At 45.0% G+C, this 22,057-nt stretch overlaps 1 protein-coding gene across 4 annotated transcripts in view; it reads right to left on the bottom strand.

The window, feature by feature from the left end:
* The window catches only part of NSMF (NMDA receptor synaptonuclear signaling and neuronal migration factor), a 90,621-nt gene that overhangs the window by 54,021 nt on the left and 14,543 nt on the right, over window positions 1-22,057 (bottom strand). For 2 of the 4 annotated variants that reach the window (XM_084650477.1, XM_084650478.1), the window contains exons 2-3: window positions 21,278-21,339; window positions 4,557-5,027 (exon numbers count right to left, since the gene is read on the bottom strand). In XM_084650477.1, coding sequence (XP_084506603.1) covers window positions 4,557-5,027; window positions 21,278-21,339 — 533 coding nt within the window. The remainder of the gene's footprint in view (window positions 1-4,556; window positions 5,028-21,277; window positions 21,340-22,057) is intronic. The other 2 variants (XM_084650480.1, XM_084650479.1) reach the window with 2 other exon arrangements.

Here is a 22,057-nt window from a genome sequence, read left to right as displayed (position 1 = left end):
CCAAGTTTAAATCCAAGTTAAACCAGAACGTCTGGGGGGGCGTTAGGAAAAAACAAGGGGAAATAGGCTACCTTGCATAATGACTTAGCCACTCCCAGTCTCTATTTAAGCCTAAATTAATAGTATCCAATTTGCAAATGAATTCCAATTCAGCAGTTTCTCGCTGGAGTCTGGATTTGAAGCTTTTTCGTTTTAAGATAGCGACCTTCATGTCTGTGATTGCTTGACCAGAGAGATTGAAGTGTTCTCCGACTGGTTTATGAATGTTATAATTCTTGACATCTGATTTGTGTCCATTTATTCTTTTACATCTTTTACATCTTTTACATAAACCAGTCGGAGAACACTTCAATCTCTCTGGTCACGCAATCACAGACATGAAGGTCGCTATCTTAAAACAAAAAAACTTCAAATCCAGACTCCAGCGAGAAACTGCTGAATTGGAATTCATTTGCAAATTGGATACTATTAATTTAAGCTTAAATAGAGACTGGGAGTGGCTAAGTCATTATGCAAGGTAGCCTATTTCCCCTTGTTTTTTCCTTCCCCCCTCCCCCCCCCCAGATGTTCTGGTTTAACTTAGATTTAAACTTGGAGTGTGGTCAGTTTGGATGAGCTATTACCAGCAGGAGAGTGAGTTTGTGTGTGTGGTTTTTGGGAGGGGGGTGAGGGGGTGAGAGAACCTGGATTTGTGCAGGAAATGGCCCAACTTGATTATCATGCACATTGTGTAAAGAGTTGTCACTTTGGATGGGCTATCACCAGCAGGAGAGTGAATTTGTGGGGGTGGGGGGTGGAGGGTGAGAAAACCTGGATTTGTGCTGGAAATGGCCCAACCTGATGATCACTTTAGATAAGCTATTACCAGCAGGACAGTGGGCTGGGAGGAGGTATTGTTTCATATTCTCTGTGTGTATATAAAGTCTGCTGCAGTTTCCACGGCATGCATCCGATGAAGTGAGCTGTAGCTCACAAAAGCTCATGCTCAAATAAATTGGTTAGTCTCTAAGGTGCCACAAGTACTCCTTTTCTTTTTGCGAATACAGACTAACACGGCTGTTACTCTGAAACCAGTCTTATTACTATTCTCATTCTCAGAAGTAAAGTTTCAGGAAGGCAGAGGCTATTTGTCTGTTTAGCAGAGGCCATTTCCCCTCACAAGGTTGCATAGCTGAAAATATCTCTCTTAAAGTCTAAGGAGGGAAAGTTTGAGAAGATCAAAATGAAGAATGGAATCTTCCAAGTACAGCATTTGTTTGGCTTTGGGGATTTTGGTTTTTTTTTTTTTTTCCAATAAGTGACATTGATAACTGCATTTTACAACCTACCATTCTTGGGGCTTTGTCCCATTGATTCATATTGATTAATCTGTAAGAGCTCCATTCCAGCAAAGTGCATTCTTTAATATTCAAAAAAATGGTTAAAGACATAAATATATCAAGTTTAAAATGTTACCCCTTTACCTTCCCAACTCAAACCAGCTCTGGCGGCTCACACTGGACCCAAATTATTAGCAGTGTACGCCCATTACTACCTACACAAAACCAAATCCCAAAGAGAATTTGGGCTCTCTCTCCGATAAGACCAGCCACAGAAACTACATTCTTATTGTGCTCTCACACAACCCTTCTCTCTTTGTCATTACACACAAAACAATCCTGTACCCGGGCAGAGTCACGTGTGACAAAAATGAAGGAAAACTCTTCTCATTTTTTGTATTGAAGAAACCGAAATAATAAATTAAGGCCAACGTTTTCAAATGTGGGGTTTAAGGTTAAGCATAGATACCGTATGATAATACCAAATAAAGGTGCCCTGGTTTTCACTGGCCATGGATAGTATTGGGAGCTGTGGTGTTCAGCACCTTGAAAAATCTGGGGATTTTTGATTTTTCTTTACAGTAGTCTACGTATGAATTTTGGTGCCTAACTTCAGGTAGCCAGGTTGGAAAATGTGGCCCCCACCTAACCCTCATGGCATTTTGCACGCACACCACCAAGGGCAGGATCCGGGGAAAAGTCATTGTTTGAGCTCCCTTATATTTTCTTCTCCTTGCAAACGAGGCCCGAGCCCTCCTGTAGTTAACTTGGCACCTGTCTCTTAAAGGCTGTTTGTAAAAACAGTCAAGAAAACAATGCCAGCACCTTTGCCACAGTCAGACATCTTCCTTCTTACTGACATAAACTAGAGAAAGAGATTGATGTACAAACATTGCATTAAATGTAACACACTGCGTACAAATTGAGGTGTAAAATGTGATTAGTTGAAACAATAGTAAAGAATAAAATTGTCAAACACATAGAAGAACATAAATTGTTGCGCAAAAGTCAGCATGGTTTCTGTAAAGGGAGATTGTGTCTTACTAATCTATGAGAGGTTTCAAAGTAGCAGCCATGTTAATCTGTATCCGCAAAAAGAAAAGGAGTACTTGTGGCACCTTAGAGACTAACAAATTTATTTGAGCATAAGCTTTCGTGAGCTACAGCTCACTCAGAGTTCTTTGTGGGGGTCAACAACCATGTGGACAAGGGGGATCCAGTGGACATAGTGTACTTAGATTTCCAAAAAGCCTTTGACAAGGTCCCTCACCAAAGGCTCCCGCACCAAAGGCTCTTACGTGAATTAAGATGTCATGCAATAAGAGGGAAGATCCTTTCATGGCTTGAGAACTGGTTAAAAGACAGGGAACAAAGGGTAGGAATACATGGTAAATTTTCAGAATGGAGAGGGGTAACTAGTGGTGTTTCCCAAGGGTCAGCCCTAGGACTAATCCTATTCAACTTATTCATAAATGATCTGGAGAAAGGGGTAAACAGTGAGGTGGTAAAGTTTGCAGATGATACTAAACTGCTCAAGATAGTTAAGACCAAAGCAGACTGTGAAGAACTTCAAAAAGATCTCACAAAACTAAGTGATTGGGCAACAAAATGGCAAATGAAATTTAATGTGGGTAAATGTAAAGTAATGCCCATTGGGAAAAAATAACCCAACTATACATACAATATGATGGGGGCTAATTTAGCTACAACTAATCAGGAGAAAGATCTTGGAGTCATCGTGGATAATTCTCTGAAGATGTCCATGCAGTGTGCAGCGGCAGTCAAAAAAGCAAACAGGATGTTAGGAATCATTAAAAAAGGGACAGATAATAAGACGGAGAATATCTTATTGCCCTTATATAAATCCATGGTACACCCATATCTTGAACACTGCGTACAGATGTGGTCCCCTCATATCAAAAAAGATATACTAGTATTAGAAAAGGTTCAGAAAAGGGCAACGAAAATGATTAGGGGTTTGGAACGGGTCCCATATGAGGAGAGATTAAAGAGGCTAGGACTTTTCATCTTGGAAAAGAGGAGAGTAAGGGGGGAAATGAAAGAGATATATAAAATCATGAGTGGTGTGGAGAAAGTGAATAAGGAAAAGTTATTTACTTGTTCCCATAATCTAAGAACGAGGGGCCACCCAATGAAATTAATGGGCAGCAGGTTTAAAACAAATAAAAGGAAGTTCTTCTTCACTCAGCGCACAGTGAACCTGCAGAACTCCTTGCCTGAGGAGGTTGTGAAGGCTAGGACTATAACAGGGTTTAAAAGAGAACTGGATACATTCATGGAGGTTAAGTCCATTAATGGCTATTAGCCAGGATCGGTAAGGAATGGTGTCCCTAGCCTCTGTTTGTCAGAGGGTGGAGATGGATGGCAGGAGAGAGATCACTTGATCATTACCTGTTAGGTTCACTCCCTCTGAGGCACCTGGCATTGGCCACTGTCTGTAGACAGGACACTGGGCTGGATGGACCTTTGGTCTGACCCAGTGTGGCCATTCTTATGTTCTTAGGAAAGCTTTAGATATTAAAGAAATCAAAGAATTTCTTAGCCCCAGATGATGACATGATATATCATTTTGCCTGAAGATGCTCACGGTGTGAGCAGCAAATAGAGCACTGAGGAGGGAAGAAGTACAATTGCATATCACTCTGTTGTGTCCAGAGAAAGGCACTATATGGTGTCATTCTGCAAGGAGGACTGAACTGTGTCACTCCACCCACAATAGTGTTTCCAGGGAAGCAGCATATTACAGAGTGTCTGCCCAAGGTAGCGTCCATCAAAGACGCTTTACAGCATCACCATGCAGAGTTTATGAGGTGGTGCAATAGGCTTCCTTATCGACCCTCTGCGGCATCAACTAGTGCTGCTGCTGCCAGGCTGGGGGCTGAGCCAACAGCAGGACTCCCACTGGTCACATCAGGAGCGTTTGAGGCTGGCCGCTATCCACTCCGAGGAGCTTGCTCCTGCTGCCAAACAGAAGATCCCAATTGTGCATCCTCCTGACTTATTCTATGCTCACTGTTTTGCCACCTCCCTCTGCCCAGTGCCGGCACCACATACTAGCAAAGCACTCAAGGGGAAGCCCAAGGGATACTGGTTCAAGTTCTCTAGGCCAATCACTGTTCCTGGAGATTCATTTCTGAAGCCAGGAGAGAGGTGCAGCAGTCCATGTCAATAGGAACCATTGTACCCTTCGTGCACACAGCATCCACACTCACTTACCAGACACTCGATCAATACTATACATCCTCTCCAGCTTTTTCCGACGCCATCCTGTCTCGCTGGGCTGGTGCTGCTCCAGGTCAAAGGAGTGCTGGGAGTGGGCTGCCAACCGAGCACAGGCTGGGCAGTCCTTGGAACCCTGCCGACTGCCTGCCCAGCCTTTGCAATGCCTGCCAATGTTGTGAGAGCTGCCAGCGCTCTGCAGGGGCTGGCCATGATGGCAATCCTCTCGGCCGGTGCCTTTCATCACCACCAGTTCCATGCTCTCGTTCTCATGGTCTGACAGCATCGGCCTCTCACCAGAGATAGTATACACCCGTGCCTTCGGCCCCTCACTCGGAATCTTCTCGGCCTGCTCCTCAGAGAAGCTCCTCTCAAACTTGCCATCTGAGATGACAGACAGCCTGCGCTTGTTCTGAGCTGCCTGCTGCATCTCAGGGGAGTCTTCATAGGAGTCCGCTAACAGGTGATCTGAAACAGAGGGTACACTTGGTATTTATCGCTTAGACCCTTGGCTTGCCCCAGGCCCTGACATAGTAGGTGCTTTGGAGCTGTAGCCTGTGTTATCTGTGTAGAAGGGGGAGAAAGAGAGGAGGGCAGATACACCTGTGAAACTAGGCAGTAGAATGTGTACCCATTGCCCTCGTAAATCTCGACAACTGGTGCTGAAACAAGAGGCATTTCTTGCAGTTATGCCTATTTTATTTCCTTGCAAACGTCCCAAACACAAGAAAGGGCTGGAAGCTGACAGCAGGGGAACCAACATCTTCATGATTCTGGTCTTGAGCTTGCAAATGCTTACTCCCTGGAACAGTTCTTACTCAACTGAGCAGGCCTATTAACTTCAACAGGGCTGCCCATCTAAATAGGGGCTACTTAGGTGAGGGAGGTTCGTAGGTATGGCCCCTGGCTTGAGGAACAAACACCAAAGGCATGCATGCACCCAAAAGCATGCCCAAACCTTTCAGCTATTCCCACAGAGCAGACCCCAGCAACGACCATGGGAGAGGGAGGAGAGTTGGAAGGGCATTCTGAATAATGGCATACAGATATGTACACACCATCCAACTTGGCTCTGGTACTGCCACAGTGCACATGGCTTCAGACTGTTCCCAGAAAGCAGGGATTGCCTAGGTCAGGTGTATAGACATGGGCATCCATATTTGCAGAGTGTATGTCCTCTGGACTCTGGGAACAAGCTATTGGTCTGGGCATTCTTCTTGCACTGAATTGTTTTCTGCATCTGTTATTTAAAAACAAACGGAAGGAGGGGGATGCATCAAAGATTTCAGGCCGATTTTCTGCATGCACAGCAAATCCAAAGAGGAGTCAATCCCCAGCTGCGATGGGAAGACCTTTTCTAGGTGACACCACCAGCAAGCAGTCATCATTGTTTGTAAACCATGTTTGCATCCTTACAGAAGCTGCACTGAAAGGAAGAAGCAATGACTCCTTGCATGGCATAAATGTAGCCAGAGCTGAGAGAGAGAGAAGCTCAGCATGTGGAGGGGAATTACAGATGTAATCTCCTTTCAGAGCACATGCAGTAAGTGAAATGCTAGGAAATCTCTGCATTATTCTTTGCACAGACCCAACAGCTGTCTCCACCCATCTGCCAGCCCCTTTCTTTTTTTTCCCCACAAGAGCTGTTTAATCATTTGGGGGGGGGGGTTGGGCAAAGAAGGTGCATTCCCTGCCAATTACTTTTTAATGAGTCCCCTAGCTGCTTCCCAACTGAAGGAAGGAGAAGCGCAAGGAGATATTAACATCTAACATGGACAATAAAAACCAAACCCAAACCTTTGCTTCATTAGACTTTTAATGAAAATGTTTCCTCTAGTGGCTGAGCTGTGATTAGAAAGAATCTCTAAAAGAGTTCAGGGCCGGGCCAGCCCCGTAACTACCCTCCAGAGAGTGCAGGAGCTGGCCTAGAGGAATGGAGTAGCCTTAGGACAAAGATTTGCTGTGGTGCATCTGCAAATAAGTCTGCTCCATTGAATCATCCACCCCATCTCCTCATCCCTACACTTGGCCCCACTTTCCTTCCCCCCATTGGGTCCCTCCATCTGACTGGGGGAGGTGGAGCAGCAAGACACCAGCGAAAGGAGCTCTTCAACTGCAGCCTTCCATTTCTTCTCCAGCTATCAAACAATAATAGAATACCATTTATTTTAAATATTTTTGGATGTTTACTACATTTTAAAATATACTAATTTCAATTACAATACAGAAAACAGTGTAAAGTGCTCACTTTATATTTATTTTTGATTATACATATTTGCCCTGTAAAAAAATAACTTTTTTCAATTCACCTCATACAAGTACTGCAGGGCAATCTCTTTCTCATGAATGCTGAACTTATAAATGTAGAATTATGTACAAAAAAACTGCATTCAAGAATAAAACAATGTAAACCTTTAGAGCCTGCAAATCCACTCAGCCCTACTTCTTGGTCATCCAGGCACTCAGAAAAACAAGGTTGGTTACAATTTGCAGGAGACAATACTGCCTGCTTCTTGTTTACAATGTCACCTGAAAGTGAGAACAGGTGTTTTCATGGCGCTGTTGTAGCCGGCGTTGCAAGACATTTACATGTCAGATACGCTAAAGATTCATATGTCCCTTCATGCTTCAACCATCATTCCAGAGGACATGCGTCCATGCTGATGATGGGTTCTGCTTGAAAAGGGTCCAAAGCAGTGCAGACTGACACATGTTCATTTTCATCAACCGAGTCAGATGCCACCAGTAGAAGGTTGATTTTCTTTTTTTGGTGGTTTGGGTTCTGTAGTTTCCACATCAGAGTGTTGCTCTTCTAAGACTTCTGAAAGCATGCCCCACACCTCGTCCCTTTCAGATTTTGGATGGCACTTCAGATTCTTAAACCTTGGATCAAGTGCTGTAGCTATTTTTAGAAATCTCACATCAGTACCTTCTTTGCGTTTTCTCACATCTGCTGTGAAAGTGTTCTTAAAATGAACATATACTGGGTCATCATCCGAGACTGCTATATCATGCAGAATGCAGGTAAAACAGAGCAGGAGTCAATTCTCCCCTCAAGGTGTACAGTCACAAATTTAATTGATGCGTTATTATTTTTAACAAGCACCATCAGCACGGCTGCATGTCCTCTGGAATGGTGGCCAAAGCACAAAGGGGCATATGAATTTTTAGCATACCTGGCACGTAAATACCTTGCAACGCCAGCTACAAAAGTGCCATGCGAACGCCTGGTCTCACTTTCAAGTGACGTAAATAAGAAGAAAAGGAGTACTTGTGGCACCTTAGAGACTAACAAATTTATTAGAACATAAGCTACAGCTCACTTCATCAGATGCATACAGTGGAAAATATAGTCAGGAGATTTTATATACACAGAGAACATGAAACAATGGGTGATCAGGAAAGGTGAGCTATTACCAGCAGGAGAGCGGGGTGGGGGTGGGGGAGAGGACCTTTTGTAGTGATAATCAAGGTGGGCCATTTCCAGCAGTTGACAAGAACAGTAGGAGGGGAAATAAACATGGGGAAATAGTTTTACTTTGTGTAATGACCCATCCACTCCCAGTCTCTATTCAAGCCTCAGTTAATTGTATCCAGTTTGCAAATTAATTAAGCAGTCTCTCCTTGGAGTCTGTTTTTGAAGTTTTTTTGTTGAAGAATTGCCACTTTTAGGTCTGTAATCGAGTGACCAAAGAGACTGAAGTGTTCTCCGACTGGTTTTTTAATGTTATAATTCTTGACGTCTGATTTGTGTTCATTTATTCTCTTATGTAGAGACTGTCCAGTTTGGTCAATGTACATGGCAGAGGGGCATTGCTGGCACATGATGGCATATATCACATTGGTAGATGTGCAGGTGAACGAGCCTCTGATGGTGTGGCTGATGTGATTAGGCCCTATGATGGTGTCCCCTGAATAGATATGTGGACACAGTTGGCAACGGGCTTTGTTGCAAGGATAGGTTCCTGGGTTAGTGTTTTTGTTGTGTGGTGTGTAGTTGCTGGTGAGTATTTGCTTCAGGTTGGGGGGCTGTCTGTAAGCAAGGGCTGGCCTGTCTCCCAAGATCTGTGAGAGTGATGGGTTGTCCTTCAGGATAGGTTGTAGATCCTTGATGATGCGTTGGACAGGTTTTAGTTGGGGGCTGAAGGTGATGGCTAGTGGCGTTCTGTTATTTTCTTTGTTGGGCCTGTCCTGTAGTAGGTGACTTCTGGGTACTCTTCTGGCTCTGTCAATCTATTTCTTCACTTCAGCAAGTGGGTATTGTAGTTGTAAGAATGTTTGATAGAGATCTTGTAGGTGTTTGTCTCTGTCTGAGGGGTTGGAGCAAATGCGGTTGTATTGTACAGCTTAGCTGTAGACAATGGATCGTATGGTGTGGTCTGGATGAAAGCTGGGAGGCATGTAGGTAAGCATAGTGGTCAGTAGGTTTCCGCTCTATGGTGGTGTTCATGTGACCATTGCTTATTAGCACCATAGTATCCAGGAAGAGGATCTCTTGTGTGGACTGGTCCAGGCTGAGGTTGGTGGTGGGATGGAAATCGTTGAAATCATGGTGGAATTCCTCAAGGGCTTCTTTTCCATGGGTCCAGATGATGAAGATGTCATCAATGTAGCGCAAGTAGAGTGGGGGCATTAGGGGATGAGAGCTGAGGAAGCGTTGTTCTAAGTCAGCCATAAAAATGTTGGCATACTGTGGGGCCATGCGGGTACCCGTGGCAGTGCCGCTGATTTGAAGGTATACATTGTCCCCAAATGTGAAATAGTTATGGGTGAGGACAAAGTCACGAAGTTCAGCCACCAGGTATGCCGTGACATTATCGGGGATACTGTTCCTCATGGCTTGTAGTCCATCTTTGTGTGAAATGTTGGTGTAAAGGACTTCTACATCCACAGTGGCTAGGATGGTGTTTTCAGGAAGATCACTGATGGATTGTAGTTTCCTCAGGAAGTCAGTGGTGTCTCGAAGGTAGCTGGGAGTGCTGGTAGCGTAGGGCCTGAGGAGAGAGGCTACATAGCTGGACAATCCTGCTGTCAGGGTGCCAATGCCTGAGATGATGGGGCATCCAGGATTTCCAGGTTTATGGATCTTGGGTATCAGATAGAATACCCCTGGTTGGGTAAATCTCCCCACTATATTTTCCACTGTATGCATCCAATGAAGTGAGCTGTAGCTCACGAAAGCTTATGCTCCAATAAATTTGTTAGTCTCTAAGGTGCCACAAGTCCTCCTTTTCTTTTTACGGATACAGACTAACATGGCTGCTACACTGAAACCTGTAAATAAGAAGCAGGCAGCATTATCTTCCTTCAATGTAAACAAACTTGTTTGTCTTAGCGATTGGCAGAATAAGAAGTAGGACTGAGTGGACCTGTAGGCTCTAAAGTTTTACGTTGAGGGCAGTTATGGAATCAAAAAAAAAATCTGTATTTGTAATTTAAATTTTCACGATAAAGAGATTGCAGTTCAGTACTTGTATGAGGCAAATTAAAAAATACTATTTCTTTGTTTATCATTTTTACAGTGCAAATATTTGTCATCAAAAATAATAATATAAAGTGAGCACTGTGCACTTTGTATTCTGTGTTATAATTTAAATCAATATTGAAAATGTAGAAAACATCTAAAAATATTTAATAAATTTCAATTGGTATTCTATTGTTATAAGTGCAATTAATCATGATTAAATTTTTTTAGTTAACTGCAGTTAATTGACAGCCCTAATCACATCCTTATGATATTAAATTAGTTATTTACACTTCATTGATAGGCCCACCCTGTGTGTCTGTCAGACAAGCCTGCATATTGGTGTTAATAGTGTGAATTTCTAAGCAGTCTCAAATTCTGCTTTCAGAACTTCAGTTATTGACACTGCAGTCTGTTGGGTTACTCCAGATTTACACCAGTGTAAATGACAGCAGTACTGGCCTGACATATGATTTAACCTGTAAATTGAAATAATTGTGGCATTAAAATTCCTGTGAAAACAGTCCTAGTTCTAACTTCTTAAAAAGTGTGATGGAATTTGTTAAAGTTGTAACTGGAGGGGTGAATGGATGGATTTTCCTACATCTGCTCCTTTTCCCTGATTAAAAAGTGATTTGACTTCTAAAGAGCAAGGAGTTTTCACACAGAAATATTGTACATCTCTATAGGCTACCCCCATGGGCTGCCTCTCTCAAGCAAACGGGTGGCTAATTATTTCTCTTCCTAGCCAAATGCTTAGCATCTTTCATAACTACATGTAGGAAAAACAATTTCATTTGCCAAGGGAATAGGAACATTCAATTAATTCTTTTTCAACTGAAAGTTTAAATCCACAAAGGAAAGTTAATAAAAATGTAAAAACTGGGGTTTTTTCATGCATCCATCAATTACATGAAATCACTGCCCTGCTCAGCAATGAATTCACGCTCATTACAGGTATGCTGAGTCTGTGTGCTGGATCATTCCTCCCACTATGAATCAGTAGTCCTGTGGCTTTGTGTGCCCATTGGGTGTTTGAAGAGTCCATCTTGCAACTGCAATCCCTTTACGTCTTCTCGTCTGCTCCTGTGACAAATGAGGTTCAGTTGCCAGGCAGATGAGCACTGTGGTGGCTTTGGCTTGGTTATGACAGAGTTCTGGGTTTATGGTTTGTTCTCCCAAGGGGAGCAGTCAGAGCTGACACAGGAGGCAAAGCTAATTCCCTCCAAAGCTGAATACAATATTAGCTGTGGTGATGTTCATGGCAGGGAGCAGAGAAGCAATAACTAGGAGCTTTTTTGGAACTGCCTTCTAAGAATTATCTGAAGCAGACCTCTGTTAACCCCCTTTTCATGGTCACTGCTGCTCAGTTTCATTTCATCTCCACATTGTTTTTGCCACCTCTCCTACAACCAGCTGCTCCGCCAACAGCTATGCCAGCCCCAGGGCAGTGACTCAGGAAACCTGATATTGTGCCCTCCTCTCTCTCTAGGCAAATGGGAATGGTGCAAACTGACTTGTTAATCACTCCTGTTCTCCCTGCTTTTTTCCCCCCACACAATAAACGCATGCCCGATAGAATCTCATCTACTTAATTACATTGGAGCAGGCAGATTAGGGCTCCTAGAGTGGATTCCTTTTCAGCCCGATTACTGCTCCCTTTGGATCCAGTTTGGCTGTCTGGTAACACTGACTGGTATGCAATGGCATGACACATGGAGTTTGAATCTCAGGGCCAGACCCCAGCTGCTGTTCATCAGCATCACTTCACGGCACTTAGCAGAGCGATACCAATTTACACCAACTGAGGACCTAGCCTTCCACCTCCATGTCTAGTCTGTGCTTGGCCACTCCTGCAGAGGTTGCTGACGCCAGGTAGTGTCAGTTGTGGTGGTCTTTTTAATGGGGACACTTGTCTACTGGGAACAGGAGACCATGAGGCTTCAGAACAGCTACCCACAGGAGCTGGATCTGAACAGGCCATCAAGAGGCTGAATATTCTGTGACGTTGCACCCCATAAGGATTTATGGAAATATGCCTATGAATGTATATATGACATAACTGGAATATGTTTTATGCTACATATGCCATGTAACATATCTCTGTAAAGGTTATGATCTACTGAATCTATTAATTCTATTTGTATGCATGTATCAATTTTGTATTCCAAGTTATGAATATTGGCTGTGTACTGGCTTGATTTTTAAGCAGCCTGTGTAAAGCATTTGGTCAGCTTCTTGAGAAAGGAATGTGCAAATTAGGTGCCCAATGAAGAAACACTTAAAGGACAATGAATCTTGTAAGGCTCCAATCCACACAAGAAATCTACCTGAGGACGTTCAAGGTAGCATGTAAGTAATGGCTGCTGCCTGTAAAAACTGAGTCATGCAGGAACATGTGACTTGCCCATGTGACTCCAAAACTCCATCTTGCAGCTGGATTCTACATAGGGGGAGGGAGGGGTGTCCACCCACAAGAGAAAGTCTATTTAAACTCCTGGGAGACCCCTCCATTTTGTCTTCAGCTGGTTAAGGAGATAGCCTCTCCACGCCCAAGGATACCCAAGACAAACTGGAACAAAGGACAGTAACTGCAGGGGGTGTGAGTGATTGCTGGACCCAGACTAGAAGGAGACTAGTCTGTAAAAGGAAGCTTTCTGGGTGAGGTTTTTATCCGTATTCAATTTTCTTAGACATAGACTTGCGTGTTCTATTTTATTTTGCTTGGTAATTCACTTTGTTCTGTTCAAACTTGGAACCACTTAAATCCTACTTTCTGTATTTAATAAAATTACTTTTTACTTATTAATTAACCCAGAGTATGTATTAATACCTGGGGGGAGCAAACAGCTGTGCATATCTCTCTATCAGTGTTATAGAGGGCGAACAATTTATTAGTTTACCCTGTATAAACTTTATACAGGGTAAAACAGATTTATTTGGAGTTTGGACCCCATTGGGAGTTGGGTATCTGAGTGTTAAGGATGGGAACACTTCTTAAGTTGCTTTCAGTTAAGTCTGCAGCTTTGGGGCATGTGGTTCAGACCCTGGGTCTGTGCTGGAGCAGACTGATGTGTCTGGCTCAGTGAGACAGGGTGCTGGAGTCCCAAGGTGGCAGGGAAAGCAGGGGCAGAAGTAGTCTTGGCATATCAGTTGGCAGCCCCAAGGGCTGTGATCCAACCCGTCACATGTTCAATATCCTCATTATCAGCCCTGTGATCCATCCAGTCTCCCAGCCCACTAGCGTTGGTTTATTCACTCCAACACCTTCCTCAGAAGCTTGGACATGACACTTCTTTCCATACTGGTTTTGCTCATTCCTACCTGGCAAAGAGCAGTCTTTCTTTTTCCAATTTGCATGGAGCACAGGCCCACACAGCTCTCACATCATGAGCATCACTGATTAGACATTGCCAATGACACCAGAATAATTATCTGAATAACATTTGTTAACCCATTTGTAATCCCTTGACTGGATACAGAAACAGAACAAAAATACTTCTGTCACTGTCAGCGCAGTTTGGATTTTCACCCGCTAAAAACCAGATACTTAGACTCCAGAGGACTCTCTTGGCATAAAATAATTTTAACCCACTATAGGTCAAACTGAGTGCATTGTCTGACCCAGTGACATATTCCTTTAAATTGATCCTCTAAATGCCCTTTTATTTGACAGTGTCTCTGTAAAAGCAGAAACAGCATTTCCTTGCTCTTGCACTGAGCACACTGTTGTACCGACTCAGGACCAGATTCTCAGCTGGCTGTCACCAATTTACATCAGCTGGGGAACTGGCCCCATATATCAGGCCAAACTCTGTTCTGTATCAGCCTCTGACTTCAGTGAAGTTGTACAGGTTCTATGTCAGAGCAGATTTTGGCCCACTGAGTGAGGACAGCAGGAGATAAAAGGGAGCAAATCTGTTAGCAACCAAACTGAGGATGAAAGTGTCCTGGATCCAGAATCCCAAACCCAGCACTGGAGACAAAGAAGAGATGGACATCTAGATAAACCCCACTGTTTTAGGGAGCAAAGAGGAAATAACTACCACCTCCAATTTCAAAAAATGTGTTTTTCCTTTTTTTGCAGTTACGCTTCTCTAGCTATTATAGTTCTCCAGCTATATTATAGCTTTGCCATTAAATGAAGGGACAGCTATTGCCTCTGGGCCCTTAACTTTGTGAGATGAGAAGGAACAGCAGGGTTTGAGAACTTAGATCTGCAGCTTCTTTCAAACATGCACCCATGCTGTTCATGTTAGGGCAAATGAATGTTCATGAGCTATGGAGATACATGCTGCATCTGAAAGAATCCGGCAGAGTGATGGGGACCAGTCAGAACCAGGCAGAATGTGAACTGAGCAAGTTTCCACTCAGAGAACTCTGGGAACACTCTTCAATCTTGTTTGACACACAATACCCCCTGCAATTCCAATCTTGAACCATCACACATCTCTGCTGAACTGCAACACCTGTGGTCATCCTCTTCTGGGCTCAGTGGTTTGAGCATTGGCCTGCTAAACCCAGGGTTGTGAGTTCAATCCTTGAGGGGGCCATTTAGGGATCTGGGGCAAAAATTGGGGATTGGTCCTGCTTTGAGCAGGGGGCTGGACTAGATGACTCCTGAGGTCTCTTCCAACTCTGATATTCTATGGTTCATAAATTTCTCAAGCTCTACCTTAAGGCTAGCTAGGTTGTTCCCCTACCACCCGTTGCTGGTTAGGAGGCTGTTCCAAACCTGCCTCCTCTGATGGTCAGAATCCTTCTCTTTCCCACCTAAAGTTATTCATGGCCAGTTTGTACCCATGTGTTCTTGTGCGAACATCTCAACCTGGGGCTCCAACGCTGCTGCTGTGTGAGTCCCAAAGGGAGTTCTGGGAAGTCTAGAGGCGCTCACCCCCCACAGAGTGGTAAGACTTGGAATGATTATTTCTTTACTACTTTCACGTGTGCAGCCTTTAAACATCTGCCTCTGTGAGTGACTGTCGGTTAACATATTCTTTCCCCTACTCTCCCTTGTAGATCATTACTCCAGAGGACAATCTATTCTGCACTAACTCCACTCCAGGGCTTCACATGAAAAGCCTCCAGCTGGTAGCAATGACCTCATGAGGGTCAGCGGGTTTTGAGGTTCAAAATGCTAGTGCAGCCCACAAAATGTTGCTCATCTTGGGAGTCTTCTTGTACCAGGTACCTCCTGACTGATCAGGATAATCCAGGGATGAGGTGGAGACAGGAAGAGGAAGACAGGTTGACAAAAGAAAGACACACACACACACACACACAACACGCATTATATTCTCAGCCATGAGGCTATGCATGAAGTTTACATTAGGTCAGCCAGCATGGGCCCAACCCTCCCTCATAGCATCCAAGGACCACCAGAAAGATATCTCAGTGGCCCACAGGGTTGCAGAACCTTCATCCTCTACCAATAACACATCATCTAATAGGACAGCTGGCCTATTGCAAAATGGCAGCAATAGTAGAAAAATGGCTCATGTTCCCATGCCTGCAATAACCAAATGCAGCATGGCCAGTTATTCCCATGAGCAACGTGACAGCTAAGACAAGCTGTCCAACAGCAGAGAAGACCCGCCTGCTCCCTTCTAAACCCACCTGGAAAAACACCTTCACAACAAGACACAAAGCAGGTAACATATACCTGGACTGCCAGTCACCCAAGAGCTCACTCTCATGAAGCTACTAAATCCCATGTTTAGTTAGCAGGGATCCACCTCCCAAAACAAAACCACTAACAAAAATGTTAAGTGGTAATAAACACTCTCCACTCCTCCAACAAAAATCGTTCTTGCTGAAGTTACACACTGCGGTACTCTGCAGAATCCTGTCTGCCGATACCTATGACGGGAATTTAATTCCACAGGGAAGGAGGAGTCTACCTACCATTCACAGCTTCAGTGCCTGAGGGCTGGGCATCTGTCAACTGCAGAAGCATTGCAAACAGCACCCCAACCAAAGCCTTCCAAATGAATCACAGCTTGCCACACCATCCAGAGAGTGGCAGCTGGCCCATCCTGCTGATATACAATTGGTTTGCAATGATCTATCGCACTCCCAGCTCCCTGCCCTATCACACACACACGTGAACACACTCACACTCTCCAGACACACACACGTGAACACACACACACACACACACACTCCAAAGGCAGAAGCTACCTCTGAAAGACAATAGATTATCAGGTCACTGGTGCAACACGAAGCAACAGTTTGGAACCGCCAAAGCCACAGGTTCAGCTGCTTTCCCGCCCCAGGCTCCGTCAACACAAAACCAAAAGGAAGAGTCAGTCAGACCGTGGGGTGGGATGAATTCAGAGGGTGTCAGTGCTGCTGGCATCTCAGGGGAGGAGCTCGTGTCTGGATGGGGAGTCTCTGGGGCTCCCGCCTTCTGCCTCAGAGTTGAAGGCTTAGCTGCACCTGGCAAAGGAAGAGGTGTCCTGGCTGGAAGACTCCTATTTGCTTGCCCTTCAGCATGAAGTCTGCACCATTGCCAGCGCTTCCTCCCTCAGAGCAAGAGGAAACCCTGTCCACAGTGCTTCTAGGGGAGAGGAGGTTCCTGCTATCCACGTGTCTACCCAGTAAGGCTTTTATCACTGCTGTATCTGAGTGCCTCTGGCTCCCCCTGACTCTAGTGGGAAAGGGCAGGACTAATCTGATCCTAGGGACATTTTCTTGCTCCTATCGTCTCCCTCTGCCCTCCTGGGACTCCAGCCAGGGTAGAGGGGAGTGAATTTAGGAGAGAGAAAGCAGGGCCGATTGGAGTGGGTGTAAAGATGGAACATAGGAGGAAGGTGACAGAGGAGCAATTTAGACTGAAGAAAGGGGGGCAGTTAAAACCCAAGAGTCCGGCAGGCAGAACAATAAAAACAGGGTGAATTACAAGAGGGAAGAGGAAGAAAAGGAAATTCAGGTGACACAATAAGTGAAAAATATAAATCTATAGAAAATCTAGACCCAAAATATTGCAGTGAAATACACATTCATGTTTCCTATAGCTGTCAGGAGCCAATGCTGTCTCTAACAGGGTTCCTGACATATATATGAAACATGAACGCGTATTTCAAATACTGCAAATACTTCAAGTCCTGCAAATAAACTCCAGTTTAGCCTTCATCTGATCCATTCTGTGATGTCACAGAATATCAGGGTTGGAAGGGACCTCAGGAGGTCATTTAGTCCAACCCCCTGCTCAAAGCACGGCCAATCCCCAACTAAATCATCCAAGCCAGGACTTTGTCAAGCCTGACCTTAAAAATTTCTAAGGAAGGAGATTCCATCACCTCCCTAGGTAACGCATTCCAGTGTTTCACCACCCTCCTTGTGAAAAAGTTTTTCCTAATATCCAACCTAAACCTCCCCCACTGCAACTTGAGACCATTACTCCTTGTCCTGTCATCTGCTACCACTGAGAACAGCCGAGATGTCACAACCATCCCCACAAAGTGACTGCTGTGTCATAGGCTCTGGCACTAGACAATAGGAGCAGGCTAGCGAGAAAGGAGGCAGTTTCTGATCAAACCCAACAATCTCAGTAACCACAAACAAATCAACACACAATCCTAGTAATCAGCACTCATGAGAAAGGGAGCAGAGACCAACCACACAGCTATTTCAGGAGAATGGATGAAAGATGGCAAAATGTGTTAGAGGTTCGCAAGCGCTCTTCAAAGAGCATGGACTGTTGGAGTCCATGCCTTAAGGGTGAGGCGTGGGCTGTATTTGGAAGAACGTATAGGCAGGAGGGCATTGAAAACTTTCTCTCCTGCAGAAAGAAGCTGCCAAATTCCCACCAGAGGAAACAAGTGAGGAGTATGGTTTGCAGATGGCAATAAATAAATAAATCTATCTACCTCCAAAGCCAAGACATACTTAGGCACTCCCATCCAGGAGAATGAGTCAGGGTGCTCAGGAGAGCTCTGCTGTGCAGGGAGGCCCCTCAACACAGCTGAAAAAAAATCTGTAATTGACTTGGTTGGGATTTCAATGGGTGATGAGAAGGATTCTCCTATTCTGTTAAGCAAGGGTTGAAAGAGCTGCCTCAGCTCTATCTCAACCTAGCACTGTGCTACTAAAACATCTATCCAGCAGCATGTGCATGGCTGTGTGAGTCCCCTTTTTGAAGGGCTACCCGGGTGGATTCATACAATGGGGCGAGAGTAGGAGTTTTGTGAAACAGTTTCTCTAAATTGAGGATTTATCATACATGTGGCCTCTCTTATAATTCCAAATCAGTCATGTCCCAATGAGTGAAGGAGTGTAAACAACAGCAATGCTGACTACTGTCACTTCAAGGAAATAGAATATAAATTCTCCCCACCATGGCTTCTCTCATCATAACAGCAGCGTTGGAAGTTAAGTGGTGACGCTGCACGCACAGCTAGTCTATGTAGCCAGGTGTTTCTACCACTGCCATACTGGTCCTCCCTACCCCCTTTCCCACACTTATTTTGTCCGTAGACTCTAAGTTAGGGACTGTCTTTCACTAGGCATTTGTGAAGTGCCTAGCACACTGCGCCTCGATTCTGATTGAGGTTTCCTATACTATCCCAGTATAAATAGTCAACAATGAAAAGAGCTGCCTATGGTCCCTTTTTAGAACCCTGGTTTTCACACTACAAAGCCTGCAGGTCTCATCAAGTGAAGACTCTCGGTGTGCCAATACGTATACGACACAGCCACACACCTAGTGCACACACACACGCTGTGCATTCACATACACATGAGGCTCAATCCTGCAAGATGATGAGCACTCTGGACCCAATCCAGCAAAGCAATAAAGTATGGGCTGGGGAACATGACTTATGAGGAGAGGCTGAGGGAACTGGGATTGTTTAGTCTGCAGAAGAGAAGAATGAGGGGGGATTTGATAGCAACTTTCAACTACCTGAAAGGGGGATCCGAAGAGGATGGATCTAGACTGTTCTCAGTGGTGGCAGATGACAGAACAAGGAGTAATGGTCTCAAGTTGCAGTGCGGGGAGGTCTAGGATGGATATTAGGAAACACTATTTCACTAGGAGGGTGATGAAGCACTGGAATGGGTTACCTAGGGAGGTGGTGGAATCTCCTTCCTTAGAGGTTTTCAAGGTCAGGCTTGACAAAGCCCTGGCTGGGATGATTTAGTTGGTGTTGGTTATGCTCTGAGCAGGCGGTTGGACCAGATGACCTCCTGAGGTCTCTTCCAACCCTAATCTTCTATGATTCTATGTGCTTCACTTTTAGCATTTAATTTATTCCATTGAAGTCAATGGGAATACTCATTATCTTAAAGTTAAGCACACAGTTTGGCTTTAATCCAGCAAAGCCCTCAGAGTGCTCAAGGATCAAACCCATAGAATGGAGAACATTTGCGGAAAGGCTGATATCTGACCTCTCTGCTTGTGGGGACAACGGAAACCTGTGGCCACATTTTGCACCCACAAAAGCCCTATAGAATTTAACAGAATAACCTTCCTACTGTAATGATTTTTGCTCCATCATATCCTACAGAATATGCTAAAATTATATAGAATTTCATAAGATGATTAACAAATCTATGGAAAAGATTGTATTCTCTATTACAGGGGCGGCCAACCTAGGGCTCCGGAGCCACATGCTCAGAAGCTAACATGCGGCTCCTTGTCTAGGCACCGACTCCGGGGCTGGATCTACAGGCGCCAACTTTCCAATGGGCCAGGGGGTGCTCACTGCTCAACCCCTGGCTCTGCCACAGGCCCTGCCCCCACCCACCCCTTCCCGCCCCCTGCCCTGAGCCTTTTGCACTCTCGCTCCCCCCCACCCGAGCCTCCTGCATGCCACGAAACAGCTGATCAGGAGGGGGAGGTGCTGATCGGCGGGGCTGCCGGTGGGTGGGAGGTGCTGGGAGTGCGGGTGGGGGAGCTGATGGGGGGCTGCTGATGTATTACTGTGGCTCTTTGGCAGTGTGCATTGGTAAATTCTGGCTCCTTCTCAGGCTCAAGCTGGCCACCCTTCTCTATTATATTCTACGGGCTTTTAGACCAATTTCTATTGAACCCTATTGATTTAGATCCTATTCAATTCTCTAAGGTTTTTCCATAAGGGCCGCAGGCACAAGTACATTTATTTGACCCTTTCACTGTCTGATCTGTGCCCACAGACAGATAGTTAGGTTCACAAGCACTCAGATTTTTCCCCTCAAGGCTAATATGGATCCAAGAACATGCACCACTGTAAGTACACATATACGTGTTACAGGTTCTGAGAATAACGAGCCTCCATTGGTTCCGTTTTCCCCCACGTGCAGTGATGCTGAGGATACTAACACCATCACTGCTTGTTGTTCCTGCTAGGTCAGTGTCAGGGCAACTGTGCTGAAGGCACTCGCCTGTTCTCCGTAGCATGCAGCCCCGAAGCAGACACTGATCACAACGGTACCTATGAATCATCGGCACTCCAGAGGCATTATTTTGTCTGAGACTATCATACCTAACAAATGCAAAGGGACATCACACTTCTTACCAGCACTTCAGCAGGCCGGCCAGTTCTGTAGGTTGTCAGCATTGGCTAAGCAGGGAGTTACCTGACTGTCTGGCAAAAGCGGATGTATTATTTCATACATTGGGGACAAAAGATAGTTCCCCACATGTGCAAAACGTCAGCTGTGTTGCTGAGGCCCCAAATTGCAAATGCTAGGGCTTTACGTCCTAGGGCTTTATGTCCTACTTCTGTAGGCCTTTATGTCCGTAGGCCTTTACGTCCCATTAAAAACTTCCTCCCCTGCAGAGGAGCCTGATGTCTTCATGGGGGCTTTTAGTGGCTGCGCTGCGAGTGAAATGTTTTGTATCTACAGCTCTGGAGTCTCTTGTCTTTCTCTACAGAACAGGGACACCCTAGGGAACAGCCGGGCAAGCTTCTCCCATCAAAATGCCTCAACACTGATCTGTAAGACTGTAGCAAAGGGGCGTGGCCTCCCTCAGAGACCGACCGCGAAGGAGAACCACACCCATCTACACGCTTACAAGGGACCACCTCTAGGGGTGTCTACACTACACAGGTGTCTTTTTATTTTAACACATTAGCTAACATGCTAAAATCCTAGTGGAGAGTAGGTAACTGTAATTTTAACACGTTGGTGAAGGTAAACCCGAGGAGCGAGCTTATCTCAACCAACTAATGTGGTTAACACTACAACTTGCCCTATTCTTACCAAGTCCACTGTGACACATGAGCACCATCCACACATCAGGATAAAGGACACACAAGATTTCTCTTACCTGAGCCGTTTCTGCCCTCAGGATGGTTTTGTGAAAGATACTCTCCAAAAGCCCTTGCTGCCCTGAAAATCCAAATGCCAGGGAACACACAGCGGCAGATACAAAAAGAGAGGAGTAAAGGTTAGTGTTGGAACAGCTATTTGCAATCACAAAGAGCATTTTAATGAGTGCTATTTCCCAGAAGTCCCCTTGTTCCTCCTTCTACTTCCAGCTGATGCCAGCACAAGTACACTATGATGGCTAAAAGAAAAGGAGGACTTGTGGCACCTTAGAGACTAACCAATTTATTTGAGCATGAGCTTTCATGAGCTACAGCTCACTTCATCGGATGCATTCACTTTTTGCGAATACAGACTAACACGGCTGTTACTCTGAAACCTGTCATTATGATGGCTAAGGGTGCCTCAACTTGTATCGGACTGGAACATCTCTAGGAGTGAGATGGAAGTGCAGCTCCATGGTTTGTTCAGCCTTTGGCCTCTCTGGTGAGACTGCAAACAAGGGAACCAACTGTTGTACAATATGGCCTTGTTTTTTATGACTTGGAAACTTGACCACTTGGAACTGGGCTGCACGGCCTCATTTCCGAGAGCTGCCAAATGGCCCTGACATGGTAACAGCTACCAGCTTGGGTCAAATTCAGAGTGGCAGCCTAGTGAAGAGAGCCTCTACATTCCAATCCCAACCAACCTTCTGATCCTTTTTCTTTATGTTCCAGCATGTTAGCAGCCCCAGCTCCTACAATATGAATAGCCATCCATTCACCTTACCCCAAGCTAT

The sequence above is a fragment of the Lepidochelys olivacea genome (genome assembly GCF_965140295.1).
Source record: "Lepidochelys olivacea isolate rLepOli2 genome assembly, chromosome: 16".
Taxonomy (NCBI): Eukaryota; Metazoa; Chordata; order Testudines; family Cheloniidae; genus Lepidochelys; species Lepidochelys olivacea.
The sequence above is the reverse complement of the archived record's forward strand: the minus strand, read 5'-3'. Positions and strand labels throughout refer to the sequence as shown.